Source organism: Octopus bimaculoides, chromosome 8 (assembly GCF_046866305.1).
Source record: "Octopus bimaculoides isolate indiv1 chromosome 8, ASM4686630v1, whole genome shotgun sequence".
NCBI lineage: Eukaryota > Metazoa > Mollusca > Cephalopoda > Octopoda > Octopodidae > Octopus > Octopus bimaculoides.
The window spans coordinates 89,099,071-89,120,905 of record NC_142935.1 but is presented as its reverse complement, the minus strand read 5'-3'; the positions used below and the strand labels follow the sequence as shown (position 1 = coordinate 89,120,905).

The 21,835-nt window shown below is 37.9% G+C and overlaps 1 protein-coding gene across 1 annotated transcript in view; it reads left to right on the top strand.

Annotated features, from left to right (window-relative positions):
• Window positions 1-21,835, top strand: part of LOC106870659 (inactive pancreatic lipase-related protein 1) — a 99,406-nt gene that overhangs the window by 46,905 nt on the left and 30,666 nt on the right. The window contains exon 2 of the mRNA XM_052970243.2: window positions 13,406-13,713. Coding sequence (XP_052826203.1) covers window positions 13,406-13,713 — 308 coding nt within the window. The remainder of the gene's footprint in view (window positions 1-13,405; window positions 13,714-21,835) is intronic.

Here is a 21,835-nt window from a genome sequence, read left to right as displayed (position 1 = left end):
AAAATAAGAAAATAGAGAGATAATTAAATTAATACTTATTTATTAATTATGAAATAGGACATAATCTCTGACAGCTGTTTCGATTCAAGATTTTTTCGGAGGTGGCTAAAGATATACCATTACATTTTCATGTTCCAGTCTATTGAGTATACGGCTCCAAACCGTATTTCATAATTTTATATATATATATATATATATATATATATATATATATATATATATATATATATATATATAGACCTCATCCTGTCCCTTTTGTTGCTGCCCTCCCATCCCATATACATGACGCCAACCACGCCCTTTGCCTCTTCAATTCTTTCTCCTTCCCTCCCGCCCCCTCACGCTTCCTATGCATCTTGGACATCAAATCTCTGTACGCGGTGATCCCCAGTACCTGATCCGCTTGTTCATGCGTCGCGGATACCCATCCACCCTTGTTCAAACTGCCCTTAGCCGCGCTCCTCTAATCGATCACACCACCACCTTCTCTCCTTCCCCACACCGATCTACCAACCGTATCCCCTTTACCCTCATTTTCCACCCCTCCACCCTACTCCTTCGTCGGAGGATCCTACGGGCCTTCCGTCGCCTCCAGCTTGATCCCACACCCTCCATATTCTCCCCAACCCACCCTTGCCCTCCTTCAAAACGCGTCCGTAACTTACGCGATCTACTGGTCTGTAGCAACCTTCCCCCTCCATTCCAACCCAACCCAACCTGGATCCTTCCCTTGCTCCAGATCCCGTTGCTACACCTGTCCCTTCATCTCTAACACCATCTCCCTCACCGGATCCAACCAGCACACCCTCTACATTAGCAACTCCTTCTGCACTTCTTCCAACCTTATTTACTGCATCAGGTGTAACCTCTGCAACAAACTTTACGTTGGTCAGACTGGCCGCAGGCTAGCCGAACGGTTCACCGAACATTTACGAGATGTTCGTCTACGTACAAATACCCTCGTCGCCTGTCATTTTCGCTTGGCCAGCCACTCCACCTCAAATATCGCCGTCTTCGGCCTCGTCCAACACAATGGATCCACCAACTTTAGACTCCGCCTGGAACAGTGTTACATTTCTACTCTACATGACCAAACTCCTTTCGGACTCAACACAAATTCCTCCTCTCAATGACTCTACCTACACCTTACTTAAAAAATAACTTTTTACCCCATATTATTTTTACTCATTTATTTATTATTTTTACATTTTTTATAACTTTTATCGTTTATTTATCGACATTTTATCCTTTATTCTTTTATTTTTTATTCTGTTATTTTTATTTATTTTTATTCACTTTTTATTCGTTTATTTCTGTTACTGTTGTACTTGTTTATTTTGATCCTTTTATTTTGTTATTTTTTATTTTGTTATTTTTTATTTTTTTATTTTTTATTTTTTTATTTTACTTTAGTTTTTATCCAATTTATCTTATTTTTATTTAATTTTTATTTAATTTTTACTCATTCTATTATTTTATTATTTATTATTTAATTTTTATTTTTTATTTTTATCTTTTTATCTTTTATTTTTTTATTTTATTATTTTTATTTCTCTCACTGATTTGTTCATACAATCTTTTCCTTTTATGGTTTTATTTTACCAATTCCTGCTTTTTTTTTGTATTATTTGTACTACTTATTATTTGTGTTAATTTTTTTATCTCCTAATCCTATACCACACACCACACAACACACACCACATACAATCACCCATCTCCTCTCACGCATGCACACATACACATGCACACATGTAGGCAACGCACGCATACACAATCCTTTACACAGACGAAGGCACATATACCTCCACACACAACACATGCACACATAAAACGCACACACAAACACTCATACACATATATATACACGCACGTACATACACTTCCACACACACACATGCAACAGAGTGACACACAGAGATAGGTACACGCACGCACATTTATACAGAGAGAAAGAGCGCGACAGAATGACACAACGATAAACATGCGCACACACACCCATACATGTGCACGCACACGCATATACATATTCCCACTTCGTCCACGCACACATGCTAACACACCCACACACAACCACCCTCACCCATTTAAACACTCTTCAGACAACGCACCCACACTCCACCTCACCTCTCTCTCCTCACAGACGTACACACACACGCAGGCACACACGTACGCACATATACCTCCACACACACACAACTCATACATGCATACACATACATTCACACACATACATACACGCACACACATAAACGCACGTATACCTCCATACACACAACTCCACGCACATATACACGTGCACACAAACACGCACGCTCACATAAATGATTGCACATACCGCCACACACACAGCACACACATACATGCACACAATACATACACACACATACATGCACACACATACATACACACGTATACTTCCACACTCACTCACACGCACATACACATATCCCCACACGCACACACAAAGACACACGCATACAGAGAGACAGAAACAGAGAGAACGCTACAGAGAGAGTGGGACACACGCACACGCATCCATACACATGTTCACACAAACACACACATTCCCACTCCGTACACATGCCAACACACATCCACATGAATTCACTCACCCTTTAGACTGCCACTCAAACACCCTTCAAACTTTCCCGACTCACTACTGACCATCCCATCGACGCATGCGTGCAAACATACACACACACACACACACACACACACACACTGCCACAACAACCAATACATACACCTGTCAGCATAACTGCTGGTCTCTCACTACGACATTAACAGACGCACACAGACCACTCAGAACACAAGCAAACAGTTAATACCAATCACATACATACACAGTTACCACCACACGCGCACACGCTACCACGCACACGCTACCACGCACACGCTACCACGCACACACACGCACTCAGTTACTGCCACGCACACACACGCACACGCTACTATACACACTTACGGTATCACACACATGCTACCACCACACGCACATACGCCACCACGCACATACACACATTTAGTTACTACCACACACACACATGCCACCACGCACACACGCGCACACACCCACACATACGCATAGATACCAACCATACTTCACACTCTCCTGTCCCAGAAAGCACTTTCTCTTTGTCCATCAACTCCCGGTCATTCGAGTTTTTCCACTTTCTCCCTTTTCTTTTGGACTTTCTTACGTCTCCTGTTTCCGAAAAAGAGCTATGTTCGAAACGTAAAACAACCACTCTTTTTATTTCCTTCTCTGAGCGTCTCATTAATACTTTGCATGTACTACGTTCTCGCATTGTTGTTTTTCTTGTCTTTTTTTCCCGTTTTTCAATTAATTATATACATACATATATATATATATATATATTATACGGAGTTACATTCTATTTTTTTTTTTCTTTGTAAAAGAGTAAAGAAACAATGCTGGCAACGCCGACACCAAATCGTTTTGTTTTGGTTGTGAAAACACAACCTCTTCACTACCCTTTATAATTACCAAACACATAAAAACATTTGTATTCGGCACCCCTGCACTCGTATAATTTTGTATGGTATTAGGTTACCCACACCCACACTATTAACTCCCCGAATCTCTCTCCTTTCGGAATCATCCACCATATTTGTTAATATGTTTGTGTGTGTTTCTCTCTGTGTGTGCTGCGCGCGCGCGTGCGTGCGTGTGCGTGTGTGTGTGTGTGTGTGTGTGTGTATACGTATGTGTGCGCGTAGGTACGTTTGTCGATAAGTGTATATGCATATGCATATGCATATCTGTATTCATGTAAGTAAGCATATGAATATATGCATACTTACATGCAAACAAGTATACGTACGTCTATCTAACTTTCTACCTATCTATCTATTTGTCAGTGTGTTTGTCCGTCTGTTTCTCTGTCTGTCTGTCTGTCTGTCTGTCCGTCTGTCCGTCTTTCTTTTGTCTCAGTGATAATGCGATAATCCCTCGGTATTTTATGTTTATTTCATTAGTTAAATAAACATTATATGTTTGATGTAAGCAAAACATAGACACACCACATAACACATGAATCATTGCAGTGTGTATGCATGCATCTTAATACAGAAGACAAGATACGTGCCGCATTCGGGTCTCTATCTGGTCTCACAACTTGCTAGAAATAGCGGATAAATTTCCCCCAGGATACACTGCTCTGTTAAATGAAGAAAGCCATTTGTAGTGATGAGACCTACAAATGAAAATGAACTTGAAGCAACCAATTTTAACATCGGTCTTGTCAGAATGAAAGCTTGGGCGAATATGTGGAGGTTAAATTCGAGTAATTTCAGTGAGAAATAGGTCTGCTCAACCTTGAAGTGCACTCCTGATATTATAAACGAAGTACAGCCACCCGTTACTCTCGAGAGAGTAATATTTGGTAACATGTATCATGCTTTTGTTAATTGTATTTTGGGCTTATGTAGTCGCGAGCCACCATTCTGACCCCTTCATCTTTGGCCCGGCAAAACGTTCAGGGTGTAACTGCTTGAAGGAAAGATTAGAAAGATAGACAAATAGATGCAGATAGATAGATAGAATGATAGATAGATAGAGATAGATAGATAAATAGATAGATAGAGAGAGAGAGAGAGAGAGAGAGAGAAGAGAGAGAGAGAGAGAGAGAGAGACAGACAGACAGAGGAAGAGAGAAAGAGAGAGAGACCTGTACTCTATACTGCTGAGCTGATTAGACCAACGTGAAATGAAGTGCTATGGTTTAGATAAATTACACTAATAAATAAATGAATATACAAATAAAATAAATAGAAATAAAATGCAAATATTAATAAATATGGGGCAACTAACCCACGTAGTGGAGGGTGAGAGATGCCCCATGACTCCAACGAAATTTCACTCCCGCTACTAGGATCTGGTACATATAAAACTGCCTGTGATTATCTTCTGTGCTGTGCAATGCATGAAACATCTCATGTTCTCAGCATATTCTTGTTTTAGACAGGCTCAGGCGTAGCTGTGTGGTTCCGGGTTGAGTCCCACTGCGTAGCATCTTGGGTAAATGTCTTCTACTATTGCCTTGGGCTGACTAAAACCTTGTGAGTGGATTTGGTTGACGGAAACTGGAAGAAGCCCGTTGTATATATATATATGCTTGTGTGTGTGTGTGTATGTGTATGTTTGTCCCCTCGCCATCACTTGACAACCGATGGTGGTGTGTTATGTCCCCGTAACTTAGCGGTTCGGCAAAAAGATCGATAGAATAAGTACTAGGCTTACAAAGAATGAGTTCTGGGGTCGATTTCTTCGACTAAAACCCTTTAAGGTGGTGCTCCAGCATGGACTCTGTCAAATGACTGAAACAAGTAAATGAATTATAAAATAAAAGAATTATTTATAATATAGCTATCCGTCGCATGCGCTGGTACGGACATGTCCTCCATCTCCCACCAGATCATCCTACCAGGGCTTTATTCTCAATCGATGCAATAGCTGCGGGCTGAATTAGGTGTCATGGTAGACCCTGCACCAAATGGTTGGATGTGACTGGGGAAGATTTCCAGAGGCTCGACATCACCGTGAAGGAAGCAGAGGGGGTGACACAGGACTGTCAGCGATGGAGAGCACTAGTGGACCTGGTCGGCTCCACCAGTGTTGGGATGACACTAGCTTCACTCACCTGAGATGATCCCAGCCACACGAAGCAAGAGCATGAAAAAGTGAGCAAAGCAATTCACTCACAAGGCATAGAAATTTTCAAGACAACCGGGTTTGATGCGTCAAATCGAAAAGCTCTACGTTCGATCGATGCTCCAAGAAGAGCAGGAGGAATCAGGATAAGACAAACATTGGGGGAGATTCTTCTCTCTCGCTCCCACCCTATTTTCTCCGCGCTCTCTCCCTCTCTCTCTTTTTTTTTTCTCTCTCAGAATCGAATATACTGCTCTCACATGATTCTTTCTGTGAAAGAATCATGTGAGAGCTATAAACAATGTTCCTTTCCCTTTCCTCGAAGAGGAGAGTCGAGCTGGTACGCACAAATGGTCCGATGTACTGCATAGAGTAGAATGGTTAAAAAAATGAAATAGAGAGAGGGGAGGGGGAAAGAGAGACTGACAGACAGATAGACAGAAAGAGATAATTATAGTCATCACAAGCGTTATTTGAACTCACAAATACATATATTAGTACAAAAGTATTACAAAACCCTTTACTTTGCAACTGTACAGGTTTTGCCAAGTAGCGACCTTTGAACAATGATACTGATTCTCTTATCATTTACATAGAAAGAAGATTTCTCACTAGAGGGCGTGCAATGGGAAAAGTAGGGTGTGCAGACAATTATATCGATCTTATTAATTTAACTGTTAGATAATTCTATCAACCCTAGTAGGATGAAAAGAAAGGTCGATCCCGGTGGGATTCGAACTCAGAACGCAAAATGACGTAGATAAATAAATAGAACATTGATTTCTTAATCGTCTGCAGCACCACTTTTATTGTTTCTGCCCGCCAATGCCTCCAGACAGCATTACATAAGTCTGAAAGTTTGGCACAAGGCCAGTCCTTTATGGGGAACGGGGTAAGTCGATTACATCGACCACATTGCTCAACTAGTACTTAGTTTATCGACCCCGAAAGGATTTAAGGCTGAGTCGACCTCGGTGGAATTTGAGCTCAGAACACGAAGACGGGCGTTATGTCGATTAGCGCTTTGCCCGGCACACTAACGGCTCTGCCAGCTCGCCGCCTTTATACAGCATTATATTAAAAATTGAAAAGACCAAAGAATCGCAAATATCAACCCACGTTATCGCAGTCTTTATCTACGTCGTCGTAGTTGTCGTCGTCATCATCACCTTCACCATCATCCATTTTCATTACCAAATATTTTCCCCAACACCACCATCAATGCCACTACCTAAACACCGCCTCCTCCACCTCCACCTCCCAATACTACTACTACTACTACTACTACTACTACTACAAATGTAATAAATAATACTAATACTAATAATTAACATTATTGTCGTCATTATCATTATATTGTTATTAAAGCGTAATATACCGAGAGGAAAATAGTTGAGGCTGCAGTTAGGTTTATAAATAACCACGGACGATGAAACCGAGGCACTGAGAATGAGTGGGAGGGTGAGAGAGCATGAGATGGCGGTAAGGAGACGGGGGTAAAGGAGACTAGCAGATGCTATATATATATATATATATATATATATATATATATATATATATATATATATATATATATATATATACATACATACATACATACATACATATATATATATATATATATATATATATATATATATATATATATATATATATATATATACATACATATACATATATATATATATATATATATATATATATATATATATATATATATATATATATATATATATGTATGTATGTATGTATGTATCAGTTTTCCCAGGTGTTTTAGATCGTGGTTGAGAAATATGTTTGAAAGTGCCATGTGTCTATAAATGCTTCTCTTTCTCTCTCTCTCTCTCTGCGCGTATGTATGTGTGTGTGTGTTTGTGTGTGTGTGTGTGTGTGTGACTGCTCATATATATAGACAAGTTGGTAGACAAAGAGACAGATAGTTAGAAAGACACATGCACATGTATTTATTTATATATTGGAGTCGAAACTTCATAAATCGTTATATTGAGTTACTCGTTGCCGATCTCCGGACTGTCTGTCTGTCTGTCCGACCGTCAGACTGTTTGTCTGTCTGTCTGTCTGTCTGTCTGTCTGTCTGTCTATCTATCTATCTATCTATCTATCTATCTATCTATCTATCTATCTATCTACCACCACCACAACTTCATGGACTACAACCCCTACCACCAGTACCATGACTCTCCCTACTTGCAGCTTTCACAAAGGACTTGATCAATGTAAATCGACTTATCAGTGTCTTTTTTTAATTTCAAAATGGCGTCTGCCGCAAAATTTAACTCTCGTGAAACACGGTTATAAATTATGTAAAACACAAAGCATTTCGTACTTTACACCAGCGGCCCCCAACCTTTTTTGCACCATGGACCGGTTTTATGCAAGACAATTTTAACACCGGGAGAGCAGGTGCATAACAAAATAAGATAAAGTGCATTATATATAATTTGATTATTATGTATATAATATATATTACATTATAATGTGTATATAATTCAAAAACAACCTACAGATAGCAATAGTAAATAAAATGGAAATAAAATTTTTAAAATCTGTTCATTCAGTGCGATCTGGCACCAAATGACTGTCAGCCCGATATTGTTCTACAGCTAGGTGGTAAGGGACCCTTGCTTCACACAACTATTCAATAAATTATTTCAAATATAACTATATCAGTGTTGTAGCTCATTGATATGACGAAATACTAATATGATCGAATACAGGATTCACTCAAATACCTCAATAACTTCATGAGTTAATACAATATATGAAATATATGAAATATATGAAATATATGAAACATTGATGTATCATTATAACCAGAGGTGTACTACAAACTTCAGTCATGTACTGCAGTATACAACCGCAGTCTGTGCTACACTTGCCCAGATATGATGCTTCGATATAATTTTGTGACGTACTAACCTGCTATCAAAATTTGGTAACAACTAATTTTAATAGAAATAACCGAGAGCTAAAGTTATTCGTGATTTTAACAATCGACTTCCACTCTAGCTGTCTATTTACGTCTATCTAGCAATGTATATTTTATTAGAAATTGACTAGTATGTCGCAAGAAAGAACTGCAAGACAGATTCTTCAACCCGTGCCAGCTGACAGAAGACCTCAGGATAAACCAAGTGCGTTGGATAATACCTCTAGCCTCACTTGCTCGCGCTTGAGAATCCAACACTATTGAGCAAAATCTCCCTTTACTAACTAGAGATCCAAAAATGAACAACATCCTGAAAACGCACAAACTTATCAAATGCAAAAAGCATCACAAATCGCTAAAGAGACTGCTAACAAATGCGAAGCTTTACAAAACAACCAGGAAACCAACGGTTAAAAAATGTGGACGTCCAAACTGTGAATAAAATTTTACGTGGAGGCGCGTAACTTAGTGGCCAGGGTGTTGCACTCATGATCATAAAATTGTGGTTTCGATTTCTAGACCGGGCGATGCGTTGTGCTTTTCAGCAAAACACTTCATTTTACGTTACTCCAACCCACTCAGCAGCTAAAAATGTATAATCTTGCGACGGACTGACGTCCCGTACAGGAGGGGAATATATACACCACAGAACCCAGCAAATCGGCCTTTCTCTCTTGGAAAGGATCTTTGATTGACTGAACATTTTGAGGTGTACGCCATTTTGATGAAGTGAAAGACGGCGGAAAGAAAGATAAATACTTTTTGAACTGATCCGTGTGTGTGTGTGTGTGTGTGTGTGTGCACGAATATTTGTATCGTCTGGAGTAATTAGGTCTAATATGACCCAGGGGTGTTGTTGCCTGATGTAACATGGTGTAATCTAGTGTAAAAGCTTATAAACACTTCAAAATTTCTAAGCAATGAATATCAGTATGTTAACGACTTTTCTGCTCTTTTATTCACATTATTAATCATTTGTCTAGTTTTGCATATCAAAACAGAACAGCGAGAAACGAATGATCACCTCATATGCGATGTCATTCACACTCCGTGTGAAGGTACTCATAACTCTTATTGTTACATTTAGATTTCTTTTCTGATGCTGTCTTGCAACGTGTATGCGCCGAGTCGCGAGCACTCTTTGCTCCCCTGCCTATTCCTGCGACTATATATACGTACACACAAGCACACATATATGCACACACACACACATGCACAGGCACAAATACTGTGATAGCTTTGAGCCTGCAAATACTTTTTACTTACAAAGTAATATTGCAGACAAATTGAAAATAACTCAGAGGAATACCTACAGGAATAGCTACACACACACACATTGCCTGTCGCAATTTCTGCGAGTGCTCTCTCTCTCTCTCTCTCTCTCTCTCTCTCTCTCTCTCTCTCTGTATATATATATATATATATATATATGTATTATGATTGACCGTTGACTGAACACTATTCAATTTTTTTTCTCCGTGTTTTTCTCCTTGTCTCCGTATTCTTTCTGTTGAAGAGCGTAGCTCGAAACGTCAAAGACTTTCCGTATTCCCGAGCGTCATACTAATACATCCTTTTGTTATTTACACCACCTGTCCTCGTCTGTTGTTGTTTTTTCGTACATTCTCCCATATATATATATATATATATATATATATATATATATATATATATATGTATGTATGTATATTTATTTAACCTGTGTGGCTTTATAGATATCTATAGATGCCTTTACGAAACCAATTGGAAGTTCTGGATATCTGCCCCTTCATCAAAAATGCACACGCACACACATGTATACGTGTGTGTGTGCGTGTGTGTGTGTATGTGTGTGAGAGAGAGAGAGAGAGAGAGAGTGAGAACAATTTTTCAGTTAAACTAGACGGCAGCCCATTAGTCAAAGTTTTATTCTTCCCCATGACATACAAGTTTATCCAATACCTCTTCTCTACACGGCACACAATCTTATTCAAACATTAGTTCCACAATATAGGTTTTACCGAAGAAGATTACTCCCAGTTCTTTTACCTTTTTACCAAAAGAGAAGTCAGCCGCCATTATCATTTGTAGTGCTTCAGTGACTGGTGGAAGGGAGGGAAAGAGGAAATAATCTTCAAAGCCACAGGTAACACACACACACACACACACACTTACCCCCCCCCCCCCCCCTAAGTAACCAGGTGTTGGTTTTTTAAGCCAAACTCAGAACGCAAAGAGATGGAATAAGGTATCCTATCGGACGTTCTTACATGTCCATCAATCCACTGCCTTGGATTGATAAATTTTTATCAATCCAAGGCAAAGTGGACTGGGTGGAATTTGAACTCAGAACGCAGATAGTCGGAACAAATCTGGCGAGTAACTCTATCCAATACTGTAACAACTCAGTCAATTAATTCACCCCGCTTGATTGGTAGTATTTTATCGACTCTGCAAAGCAAAGCTGAGTTCGTAGAATATGAACTTGGAGTACAGAGGTATTTTATCCGACGCCCTAACCATTCCGTCAGTTCGCCACCTTGGTGACCAATTATTTCTCACAGAGATTAGGATTATAATCATCTTTATCAGATTATGTTTCTCTTGGTAATGAGGATTGGCATTATTCAGAATGTCTGGTGGTGTGATTTTCTCCCTGTCCTTTTTACACTGATAGATGTAGCAGGAGAACAATGACTACGGTGGATGCAACTGATAAAACCTTGAAAACGCCGCCTCATGAATATTAATTTCTTCAACAGATTTTCTTGTTTCGTGTGTTGGTGATAGTGGTGTTGGTGGTGGTGGTGTGTGTGTGGGGGGAGACGAGGGTGAGGATAATGGGAAGATTTAAGGTATTCGTTTACAACCGAAGTAGAATGAATGCTTTAGCAATATTCACAACTTAATCTTGTTTGACGAACGAAATGAAAATAAAATAAAAAAAGAATTGGCCAGCGAATAGATTAATGAATAGATTAGCAACTTGTTTTACTTGTTTCAGTGATTGTACAGCGACCGTGGTGGTACACAACCTTGAACGGTTTAAACGAACAAATCGACACCACTACTTTGTTTCCGAATCTGGTACTTATTCTACCGTCTCTCTTGTCGAACCACTGAGCTACGAGGATGTAAACAAACGAATACCTGTTGTCAAGCTGTGATAGGATAACAAAAACAACAACACATACACATTCGGTGGGCTTCATTCAGTCTCCGTCTACCAAATCCACTCACAAAGCTTAGGTCGGCCCGGGACAATAGTAGAAGACACCCAAGGTATCGCACAGTTAGATTGAACCTGAAACATCATGGTTGGAAACCTAGCTTCTTACCCACTTTTCCACACCTCCATTACTACCTCATTTAATCACATCGTTGTGAATTAAGCATTCACAACACATCGTTTATAGGATTATCTGAAATTTAATATCGACATACATACAATCCGTTTCAATTAAAAGCCGACTGCGAAACAATTTAGGTTTCGCAACGAGATTTATAATTCATAAAAAGGCAAACATACCGGCTTTAAATTTGCATTTCTTTGTAGTCATTCAGCTTTAGCTCTTAAATAATGCAGCAGGATGTGTTGGTTATGCAGGGAGTGTCTCAGTTGTTCCGGTTTAATATTAATAGGTAAAGACCAGAATGGAAACATGTGCACAAGTGCATGTATGCGTTTGCGTACTAATATACTTATGAGTGTGTGTGTGAGAGAGAAAGAGATAGAGAGAGAGAGAGTTGGTCAATATGTTTTCTTCACGAATCAGAAAAAAACCAAGCACACATATATTAAGTAATAGATGGCTATTATTATTATTATTATTATTATTATTATTATTATTATTATTATTATTATTAAGGCGGTAGGCTGACAGAATCGTTAGAACGCTGGATGAAAGGCTCAGCAGTATTTTGTCTGCCGCTACGTTCTGAGTTCAAATTCCGCCGAGGTCAACTTTACCTGTCATCCTTTCGGGGTCGATCAAATAAGTTTCAGTTACGCACTGGGGTCGATGTAATCGAGTTAATCCCTTCCCCCAGATTTGAGGCCTTGTGCTTCCAGTAGAAAGTATTATGTATTTGTGTGTCTGTGTTTGCCCTTCCACCACCGCTTGACAACCGATGTTGGTGTATTTACGTCCCCCGTAAATACACCATTCTTAATTCAAAATCATTGCAATTGTTTCCACACATCGTTACACCCGTAGTACGTTAGTGAGATGATATAAGTAACATATTGTGTAATCACTATCATACATTTTCTGTTATCTTTTTATACAAACTGTACAGATGCTAGGGAATTCCTGATGTATTGCTAGTAATAAGAGCATTCCTATTGTATGATGACACCCGGGAGTCAATAACTGTGGGCGATCTTAGCATAGCATACTGCATGGTGTGTGTGTGTGTGTGTGTGTGTGTGTGTGTGTGAAGTGTGGCTGCTTAACTAAAGACCACCCGTGACATAGCAATCCTATGATAAAAAGTGTTTCATTCTGTTTCCTTTTTTAGGTAGAGTGCACCAAAAACTAGATCATCCATAGTGTTCCGCCTTTCTGATGAGGATAGAATGTGATTTAAGATGGATTTAGTTTATTTCTAACAGGTCATGTAATTACATATACATTTCTAACAGGTCGTGTAATATACATATACGAGTCTTCCAAAAATATCAGCAGTTTATAATAAAACGAATTTCTGTAAAATTTTGATCCCGAAATATAATGCGAAATATCTACCCAACATCCATATTAAATTCTTATTCTTTTCTTTTTATCTTTTTCTCATTTCAGTGGCATTCACTTACCCTCATTACAGCACCCACATAAAAAAGCGGTGCTTCCGCACACTTGGATGTTTTTCAATCATTTACCCTTATAACAACACTTATCTTCTGCCTGATAGTCCCTTTCTAATTGGTACCCGGTTTTGGATATATGCACCGTATTCCATTAAAAGGAAACCTCTCAGAATCGATGGAAAATCCCGTAAGAATCATTTCAAGTATAGATTCCCAACAAAAGTTATTATTCCTGGATTCAATCCGAATCATGAGAACTTTAAATGGATCCACGACATGGCCATCGCCCTTCAACATCAGGTACGTTAAATATAATGTAAAATAATTTTATATAATTATATTCGATATAATTTTAATAGTAATTTTTTTCTTGTAATTATTTCTAATTTTGGTTCAATGCCAGCAATTTTGAGTGTCGGGGGTAAGTCGATTACATCGACCCCAGTACTTGACTAGTATCTTATTTCACCAACCCTAAAAGGATGAAAGGCAAAGTTGACCTCGGTGGGATTTGATTTTCGAACATAAAACCATTTTACTCTGATGGACTCTCATAGCCTTTCAATGTTTTAAAAAATCCTATTATATTTTTATAATTTTCTATCATTGGGAATTATATAAAAAATTGTTAAAATATTTTGTGAATTGTAGAAGTAGAACCAATTTACTGCACATAAACTTTAGCAACAAAATCTGATATGGACCCTCAAGGACCATATGGACTCTCAAGGACCATATGGACCCTCAAGGACCATATGGACCCCAGTCGAGAACCAGTGGTGTAGACACTCGCTCTAAATATTTAGTGAGTACCAATGTTAACATTTTTTATTATTGTTAGAATGGTGAATATTAGAATCTGCAGTGTAGTGGACAAAATACTGTGTAACTGTATTTAGTTCTGTCGTTTGGCTTTCTGGGGAAAATCATAGTATGTGGGTTAAATTTATTTTCATATTTATAAGATTGTTAAAATAAGAATCCATCAAGTACGACGAAAGGGTGAATTTGATTATATTATACCCCACACTCAAAATATATACTTGTGTGTCCTATTATTATGCATTGTAAAATTGAATGCAATTAATTGATAGTTGGAGAAAATTCTTTGGTGATAAACACTGATACCCATTCGGGTTCTAAGTGTAATCAACACCGAAATCGATGTATTTATTTTAATGTCAAAATCAGACCCATGACATGTTTGCAGAGATTCTGAGACAGGTAGGCGGAACTCGAGGAAAATTCGACAACTCATAGGTTGCTGCTGCTGTATCCATTTATTTCAGACTTTTGAAGTCGAGTGTGAAAGATTATAGCAAAGTAAATTCATCCAAAGGAATCCTAATGGTCAAATAGTGGTGTTGATTGAGTGCATATATTGTTGAATGGCTAAAACGTTCGTTCCTGAACTACGTTGATCTAGCTTTGATCCCACTGCACTTTGAATAAATATCTTCAATCGTAGATCGGATTGACCAATTCTTGTGAATGAAATCATAGGACGCTATACGTATATACACATACATATGCGCGCACACATACACACACACATACGCATATATGCACATATTTTAGCACTTGGAATTGATATTGGGTTTTGTGTATAGTGATGTGTTTACATTATATGTCTGAATTGATTATGTGCAAGTTATCCATTATTAACTACGTTCCATCGTACAATACTGGTAATTTTAAATGTGATCTTTGTCTAGAGGAAATGTACTATATATTTGCTTCAAAATTAGAATTACTAAATTGTAGAACCAGTCTTACGTTGAAATGTTCCCATAAGTATAAAAAGAAAAGCATTTAAATATTTCAATAGCAAATGACACCTTCATAATAATTGCTTTTCTTATAATCTAATCAGCATAATTTTTGCATTCTTTGTTTTAGCATACATAAATAGCTAGATAACTAAATATGGTGGCGTAGAATTTCTTTGTTTATCTTATATTCTTTCGTTATCTACTGACGTCATCATAAGTTTAAATACTAAATTGGCTTTTCTAAGAATATCATATTTCTTCTTAACTTTCTTTTTGTATATGTTTATATATTATAGATACTATTTCAGTTTGCTTTAAACTTAACCTGTTTTGGGTTACCTTGATAACATCGTATTAGCATAAATTTTCGAATATTTTGGTTTGACTAGTATTTTGTACCTTTTTTTCCACATCGTTTTCGTGTCACTGTCTTCACATGAATTCACCCCAAAAGCTTGGAAAAATCCTTGTTTGAACACCATACATAATTTGAAAAAAATTGTTAATGGTTTTTCCAAGTATAGTCAATCAAATCGGTGTGAAAACGAATTACTCTGTCCATGAAATTTCATATTTTTACAAATACTATTCGCTGTTTCAAAAACAATGCATCTTTGTTTTCTAAGATGTAAATGACGATTATGTCGTTGAAATTTTTTAAAATTTAAAATTTGCTTTTCATTAAGAAAATAAATTATACTTTTAATATTTTTAACCATTAAATAACTTGATCGCTCCACCACGAAAACTATATTGCATTATACTGTTGGATATTATTTATCAACTAAACTAAAATTGGGATGCAAAACAAAATTATTTTCAATTTACATTTTAACTTCCGCAATTCCGCAAATCGAAAGTATTCCTGAATCCTTTTCCATCTGCATTGTAGAAAGCTAAAAGCAATTTTCTTTTATATCACGCCTTTCAATTTCATGTTTTCAATTATTGATAACAATGAAGATAATGTAATTCATTTCTTTTTCTTTGTGCAATGATCATGAGAAAGTTTCTGAATAGTTAGTAAAGGTATGGACTTTTTCTTGCTGAGTAAAAAAAAAAAAAATAAAGTTATCAACATTATTCGTCATGTACACCATCAAAATATATTCCTCCAAAATTTTATAAAATAATATTCATTATTAAGGAAATTACGAGAGAACTAAATCAAGTCACAAACGGTATTTTTGCCAGAAAAAACACTTTATAAACAGGAACGTTTTATTAACAAATAAGATATTGTTGTTATTATGACTGAGGGAATGGAGACATTTTATATTCACAAAATACATTGATTTCATAGGAATGTAGTTGATATTTGAAGAATGCTGGTAAATTATTGCTGGAAAGGAATTTGTCATTATTGACTGTTGTACAGTGTTTCGGAAATGGAAAGTATGGCGATAGCTATACATAAAAATATTTGAGTATTGGTATCGAAGTATTTCACTTTGTGAAGAAATTCCCTTTTCCCATTAACGGAAGGATAATTTATTTTCTGTCTTTTTAGGCAGTAACCCCACCGCACCATTGTCATCCAAACAACAAGTAAGTTCTGGATGAGTAGACGTAATGGCATTTGGAGAATTTTTAGTCTGGTTTCGGTGCGTCAAGCTTCGATCTTGTGGTCTTCCTCCATATTTATTCTTTCTCCTTGATCCTCACGTTTTATCATCACATAATGATGTAGTGTCACATGACATAGCATTGGAGTTCAGAGCTGAGATAGCTGGCTGATATTAAACCACAGGGGGCGCTTCAGTTAAGGTTGGTGCTTCTTTTCCATGGTTTGTTTTGCCATCAAAGAGGAGAGCCCAGTTTGTTCCTTTCCTTGCAGATTGAGGGCTTGATCTTACGTCCTTACCACTACCAAGGACTCTAGAAGCTGTCCAGTGGAAAGAATTCTTAATGTTCAAGTAGCGATTGTTTTTGAAGTTATTGTTCGTTTTTGTTGTTATTGTTAAGCACAGAGCTATCGGCCTTGATATTTTGGTCCAAGTATATATATTTGTTTCCTGAGTTCATTTTCTGCCCTAGCACATCAGATTCCAGAGAAGGGAATGGAATTTCGTCAGGTACACACCTGTAAATATTCGAGTGATCCATGATATTTAAAACCGCTGCAATATTATTATTATTATTATTATTATTATTACGGGGATGCTGATGGTGACGGTGATGGTGGTGGTGGTAAAATGATCATGGTTATGATGCTGCTGCTGCTGCTGCTGTTGCTGTGGATAATGATGGTGATGATAGTGATGCTGATGATGGTGAAGCGATATAATGACGACGACCACGATTATGATGACGATGATATGCTTGGGAGTTCCCATACGGCGTGAGCTGATGTGTTCCAATTTTTTCGACAGTCAAATGTTTAATTAATTACCTTAGATATTCTCTGTTGTTTTTGTTGCCAGAATCACCACCACACACCACAGTTGTTGTTGTTATTGCTATTGTTGCAGTATTGCAGCTGCCTATTACTATCAGTAATATTATTCTTAATATTGTCAATATTGTTCATATAAATTTTGTTGTTTAGCCGACATCTCCGATCAACCTAAGCCGATGATCAAAATGCCCCAGCAACAATCATGCTGTCATATTTTCAGACACATCTTTTTAAAGATTGTTGACTACCGAAATCGATGTATTTATTTTAATGTCAAAATCAGACCCATGACATTTTTGCAGAGATTCTGAGACAGGTAGGCGGAACTCGAGGAAAATTCGACAACTCATAGGTTGCTGCTGCTGTATCCATTTATTTCAGACTTTTGAAGTCGAGTGTGAAAGATTATAGCAAAGTAAATTCATCCAAAGGAATCCTAATGGTCAAATAGTGGTGTTGATTGAGTGCATATATTGTTGAATGGCTAAAACGTTCGTTCCTGAACTACGTTGATCTAGCTTTGATCCCACTGCACTTTGAATAAATATCTTCAATCGTAGATCGGATTGACCAATTCTTGTGAATGAAATCATAGGACGCTATACGTATATACACATACATATGCGCGCACACATACACACACACATACGCACATACATACGCTTAATCTTTTCATTCAGCATTCTAACGATTTTGCCAGCACACTGCTTTTGCGATGTTTTTAATATTGAAATTTTTATTGTTGTTATTTAGATAATTGCTCGCAATACTCATATTGTATTTCCTTCGTCCATCGAAAAAGAAAGGTGACCTGTCATTGTTTCAGCACTTCTCACTCATTGTATCACCCGTCGGCATGCTAAACTTAATTACGGTTGTTAGAAATAAATAGCAATTGCTTTGCTTTGGATCCCTCAACTGTTGATGGTCTCTTAGAGGCGCTGTCGTGACATACAGCGTGTCTTGGATAATCTTAGGCTTGGTGGAGCCCTTCTGTCTCCAGGATTGATCACAGCCAATTTCCTCCTGAAAAGGGGAAAGAGAAACTATTGATCTCGGTATAGGACTGGTATGTTGTTAATCGACCTCTAGCGGATGAAAGGCAAAGCTAAAGTTGCACTTGGTGTTATTTGAACTCAGAGCGCAAGGATCCGGAACGTATACCGCTAGGCAATTTATCCAACACCTCTAACGACTCGGTTAATTCGCTATCTTAACAATTAAATAACATTTGTTCACGTAAATGGAAGAGATGCGTAACCAATTCATCTTTTCCCCTTCTCTCCTTCATATATTCCAATATACTAAACACAAGAGATTTAATTTATATCAGAGAAACAACCCGAATATTATAACGAGGTAAATAGATGTTGTTTTAAGATGCAGCTGTATGTTTAAAATCCAATGATATGGATGCAAACGTTGACACAAAACCATATGTTTTAGGGAAGGGCAGACTCAACAGTAGTGATTTCTGACTTTAGAACAAGACCACAATTTCAACAGACGATTAAATCGATTCCAGCATCCGACACCGATTGGTACTTGCTTATTTTACCAACCATGTAAGGATAAAAGGCAAAGTGAACTCTGTCAGGATTTGAACTCAAAAAACATAGAAATGTGACTAAATGAAAAGGATGAATCGGACGAAATTGACCAGGGTGCTAACCATACTGCCAGCTCGCCACCTTACTCGCCTTTGAAATCTTTTCTATTAAAGGCACAAGGCCTGAAATTCGGTGGGAGGGGACTAGTCGATTACATCGACCCCAGTCTTTCACAAGGACTTAACTTAGCAATCCCAAAAGGATGAACCGCAAAGTCGACCTCGGCGGAATTTGAACTTAAAACGTGAAGACAGATGAAATGCCGCTAAGCATTTAATAGTAATAATATTGATGATGATGATGATGATGATACTGGCTTGTAATTTAGGCACGGGGCCAGCACTTTTTGATTTTTTTAGAAGGGGTCTAATCGATACTATCAATCCCAGTACTTGATTGATGTTCTATATTATCAGCATCAAAAAGATGAAAGGCAAAGTTGACCAAATACTATAGACATGTAATCCAAAGCTCTTTCGGATTTCTATTGATACATACATACATGCATGCATACATGAATGTGTGTGTATGCGTGTGTGTGTATGTATGCATATATATATATATATACATACACACATTTATGTGTACACATGCACATATATATATCTTTACTTTTTCCTAAGGGTATGCTATAGCACTGTCTTAACGGGTTTACTCAAACAAATTGACCTTGGAGCATATTTTTGTAAAGCCAAGTACTTATTGTATCGCCAACTCCTGCCAAACCGCTAAGTTAAGAGGATATAAAGAAACCAACATCGGTTATCAAGCATTGCCGGAGAACTAATACAAACACACACACACACGTATACACACACTCACACAAACACACACACACTCACACACACACACACACACTCACACACACACACGCGCGCACACACACAAACACACACACGCACACGCACATACACACATACACACACACACGCGTGCACACACACACACACACACACGCACACACACACACACATAGACGACGTGCTATATATATTCCTATCCCGAATTAATTTATTCATATGTTTCATAGTGTCTTAAATAACTTTTATCTCTAGTTACCACATCATCACTAGAACATTTACATACATACATACATACATACATACATACATACATACATACACACGCACACACATGCACACACACACGTATACGAGGGGGTACACAAAAGTACCCGGAAACGTTCCTTGTGGGATAAACCCGTTGTAGTTCAGCCTCCGCTGCTAGAAGCCACTTGATGCGACCCTCAGGCAGCAGTCTGCCGACTACGTCGTCGGGTGTAGTCCTACTGTCACGTGGTGTGTCTTTGTTTTGTTGTGCTTCTTTCCTGTTCGTCAATTTTTGCATGCTTCTATGAAATTCTGTTTTCTGTTGGGGAAAACAGCGGCCGAAACAGTTGTTATGCTTCAAACAGCTTACAAGGACGCTGTCATGAGTAAAACACAAATTTACGAGTGGTTCCCAGACATTAGAAATGGTCACTTGTCACTTGAAGATCAACCTTGTTCAGGACGACCATCGACCTCCCGAAGGAATGAAAACATCATGAAAATTCATGATCTTGGAGGACCGTCGCCGAAAAATTGACGAACTGGTGTGCCCTGGAGGTCCTGTCAATGAATTTTGAGCAAGAAATTGCGAATGAAGAGTTACAGCAAAATTTGTGCCTCGCTTGCTCACAGAGAATGAAAAGCAGTCACGACTGAATGCGTGGGAATTTGATCTATACCTTTTTTCGAAGATCATCACTGGTGACGAAAGCTGGTACTACGGAATTTGCTGATGTAGAAGAGGTGAAGAAAAAAAACGACGGAGTCATTAAAAATCATAATTTCGCAAGAGTTCCAGCACTGCTTTGAATAGTGGAAAACGCCTATGGACCGGTGCATTGCTTCAAATGGAGAATATTTTGAAAGCGATAATAGTGTAAACATGTAAAATTAAATGAATAAAATATTGCAAAATTCCGGTTTCTTTTGGGTACCCTCTTGTATATATACCACTTTAAGACAGTTATACCATGAGAATATAAATGTAATGAATTCCGAATATATATATATACATGCATACACACACACACACACACACACACACACACACACACACACACACACACACACACACACACACACACATATACATATATATATATATACACATACAAGGATACTACATGAGCGTCTGCATCGCTAAAAATAGAAGTCAGAAATACTTCTATGCCATGGAATAGTCACAAAATTAATCTGCTGGTGTTCGCTAGCACTAGTGATGGTATTTTGATAGTACTATCGCTCTCATATTTACTTATAAATAATTTCATGTATTTTGTTTGTTTAAATGGTGCTTGATTACTTCAAACGAATTTGCAGGCTTGGTGGGGGTAAAATTTAGTAGTCGTTAGCTGGCAGATTCTGACTGAAGAGAACCAGGCACCGTTTGGCGCTAAATTCGAAATCATGATATCAAATTAACCAGCATTACTTTTGCTTACCTAGCAGAGGTAAGACGATGTTATTGTTCGTTGGAATCTTTTCCTATCATGTCTGTATTGATTTTGTGACTATTCCGTGGCACAGAAGTATCTCTGACTTTTATTTTTAATTAATTAATTTGCCTGTACAGCTGGTATTCGCTGGTACTAG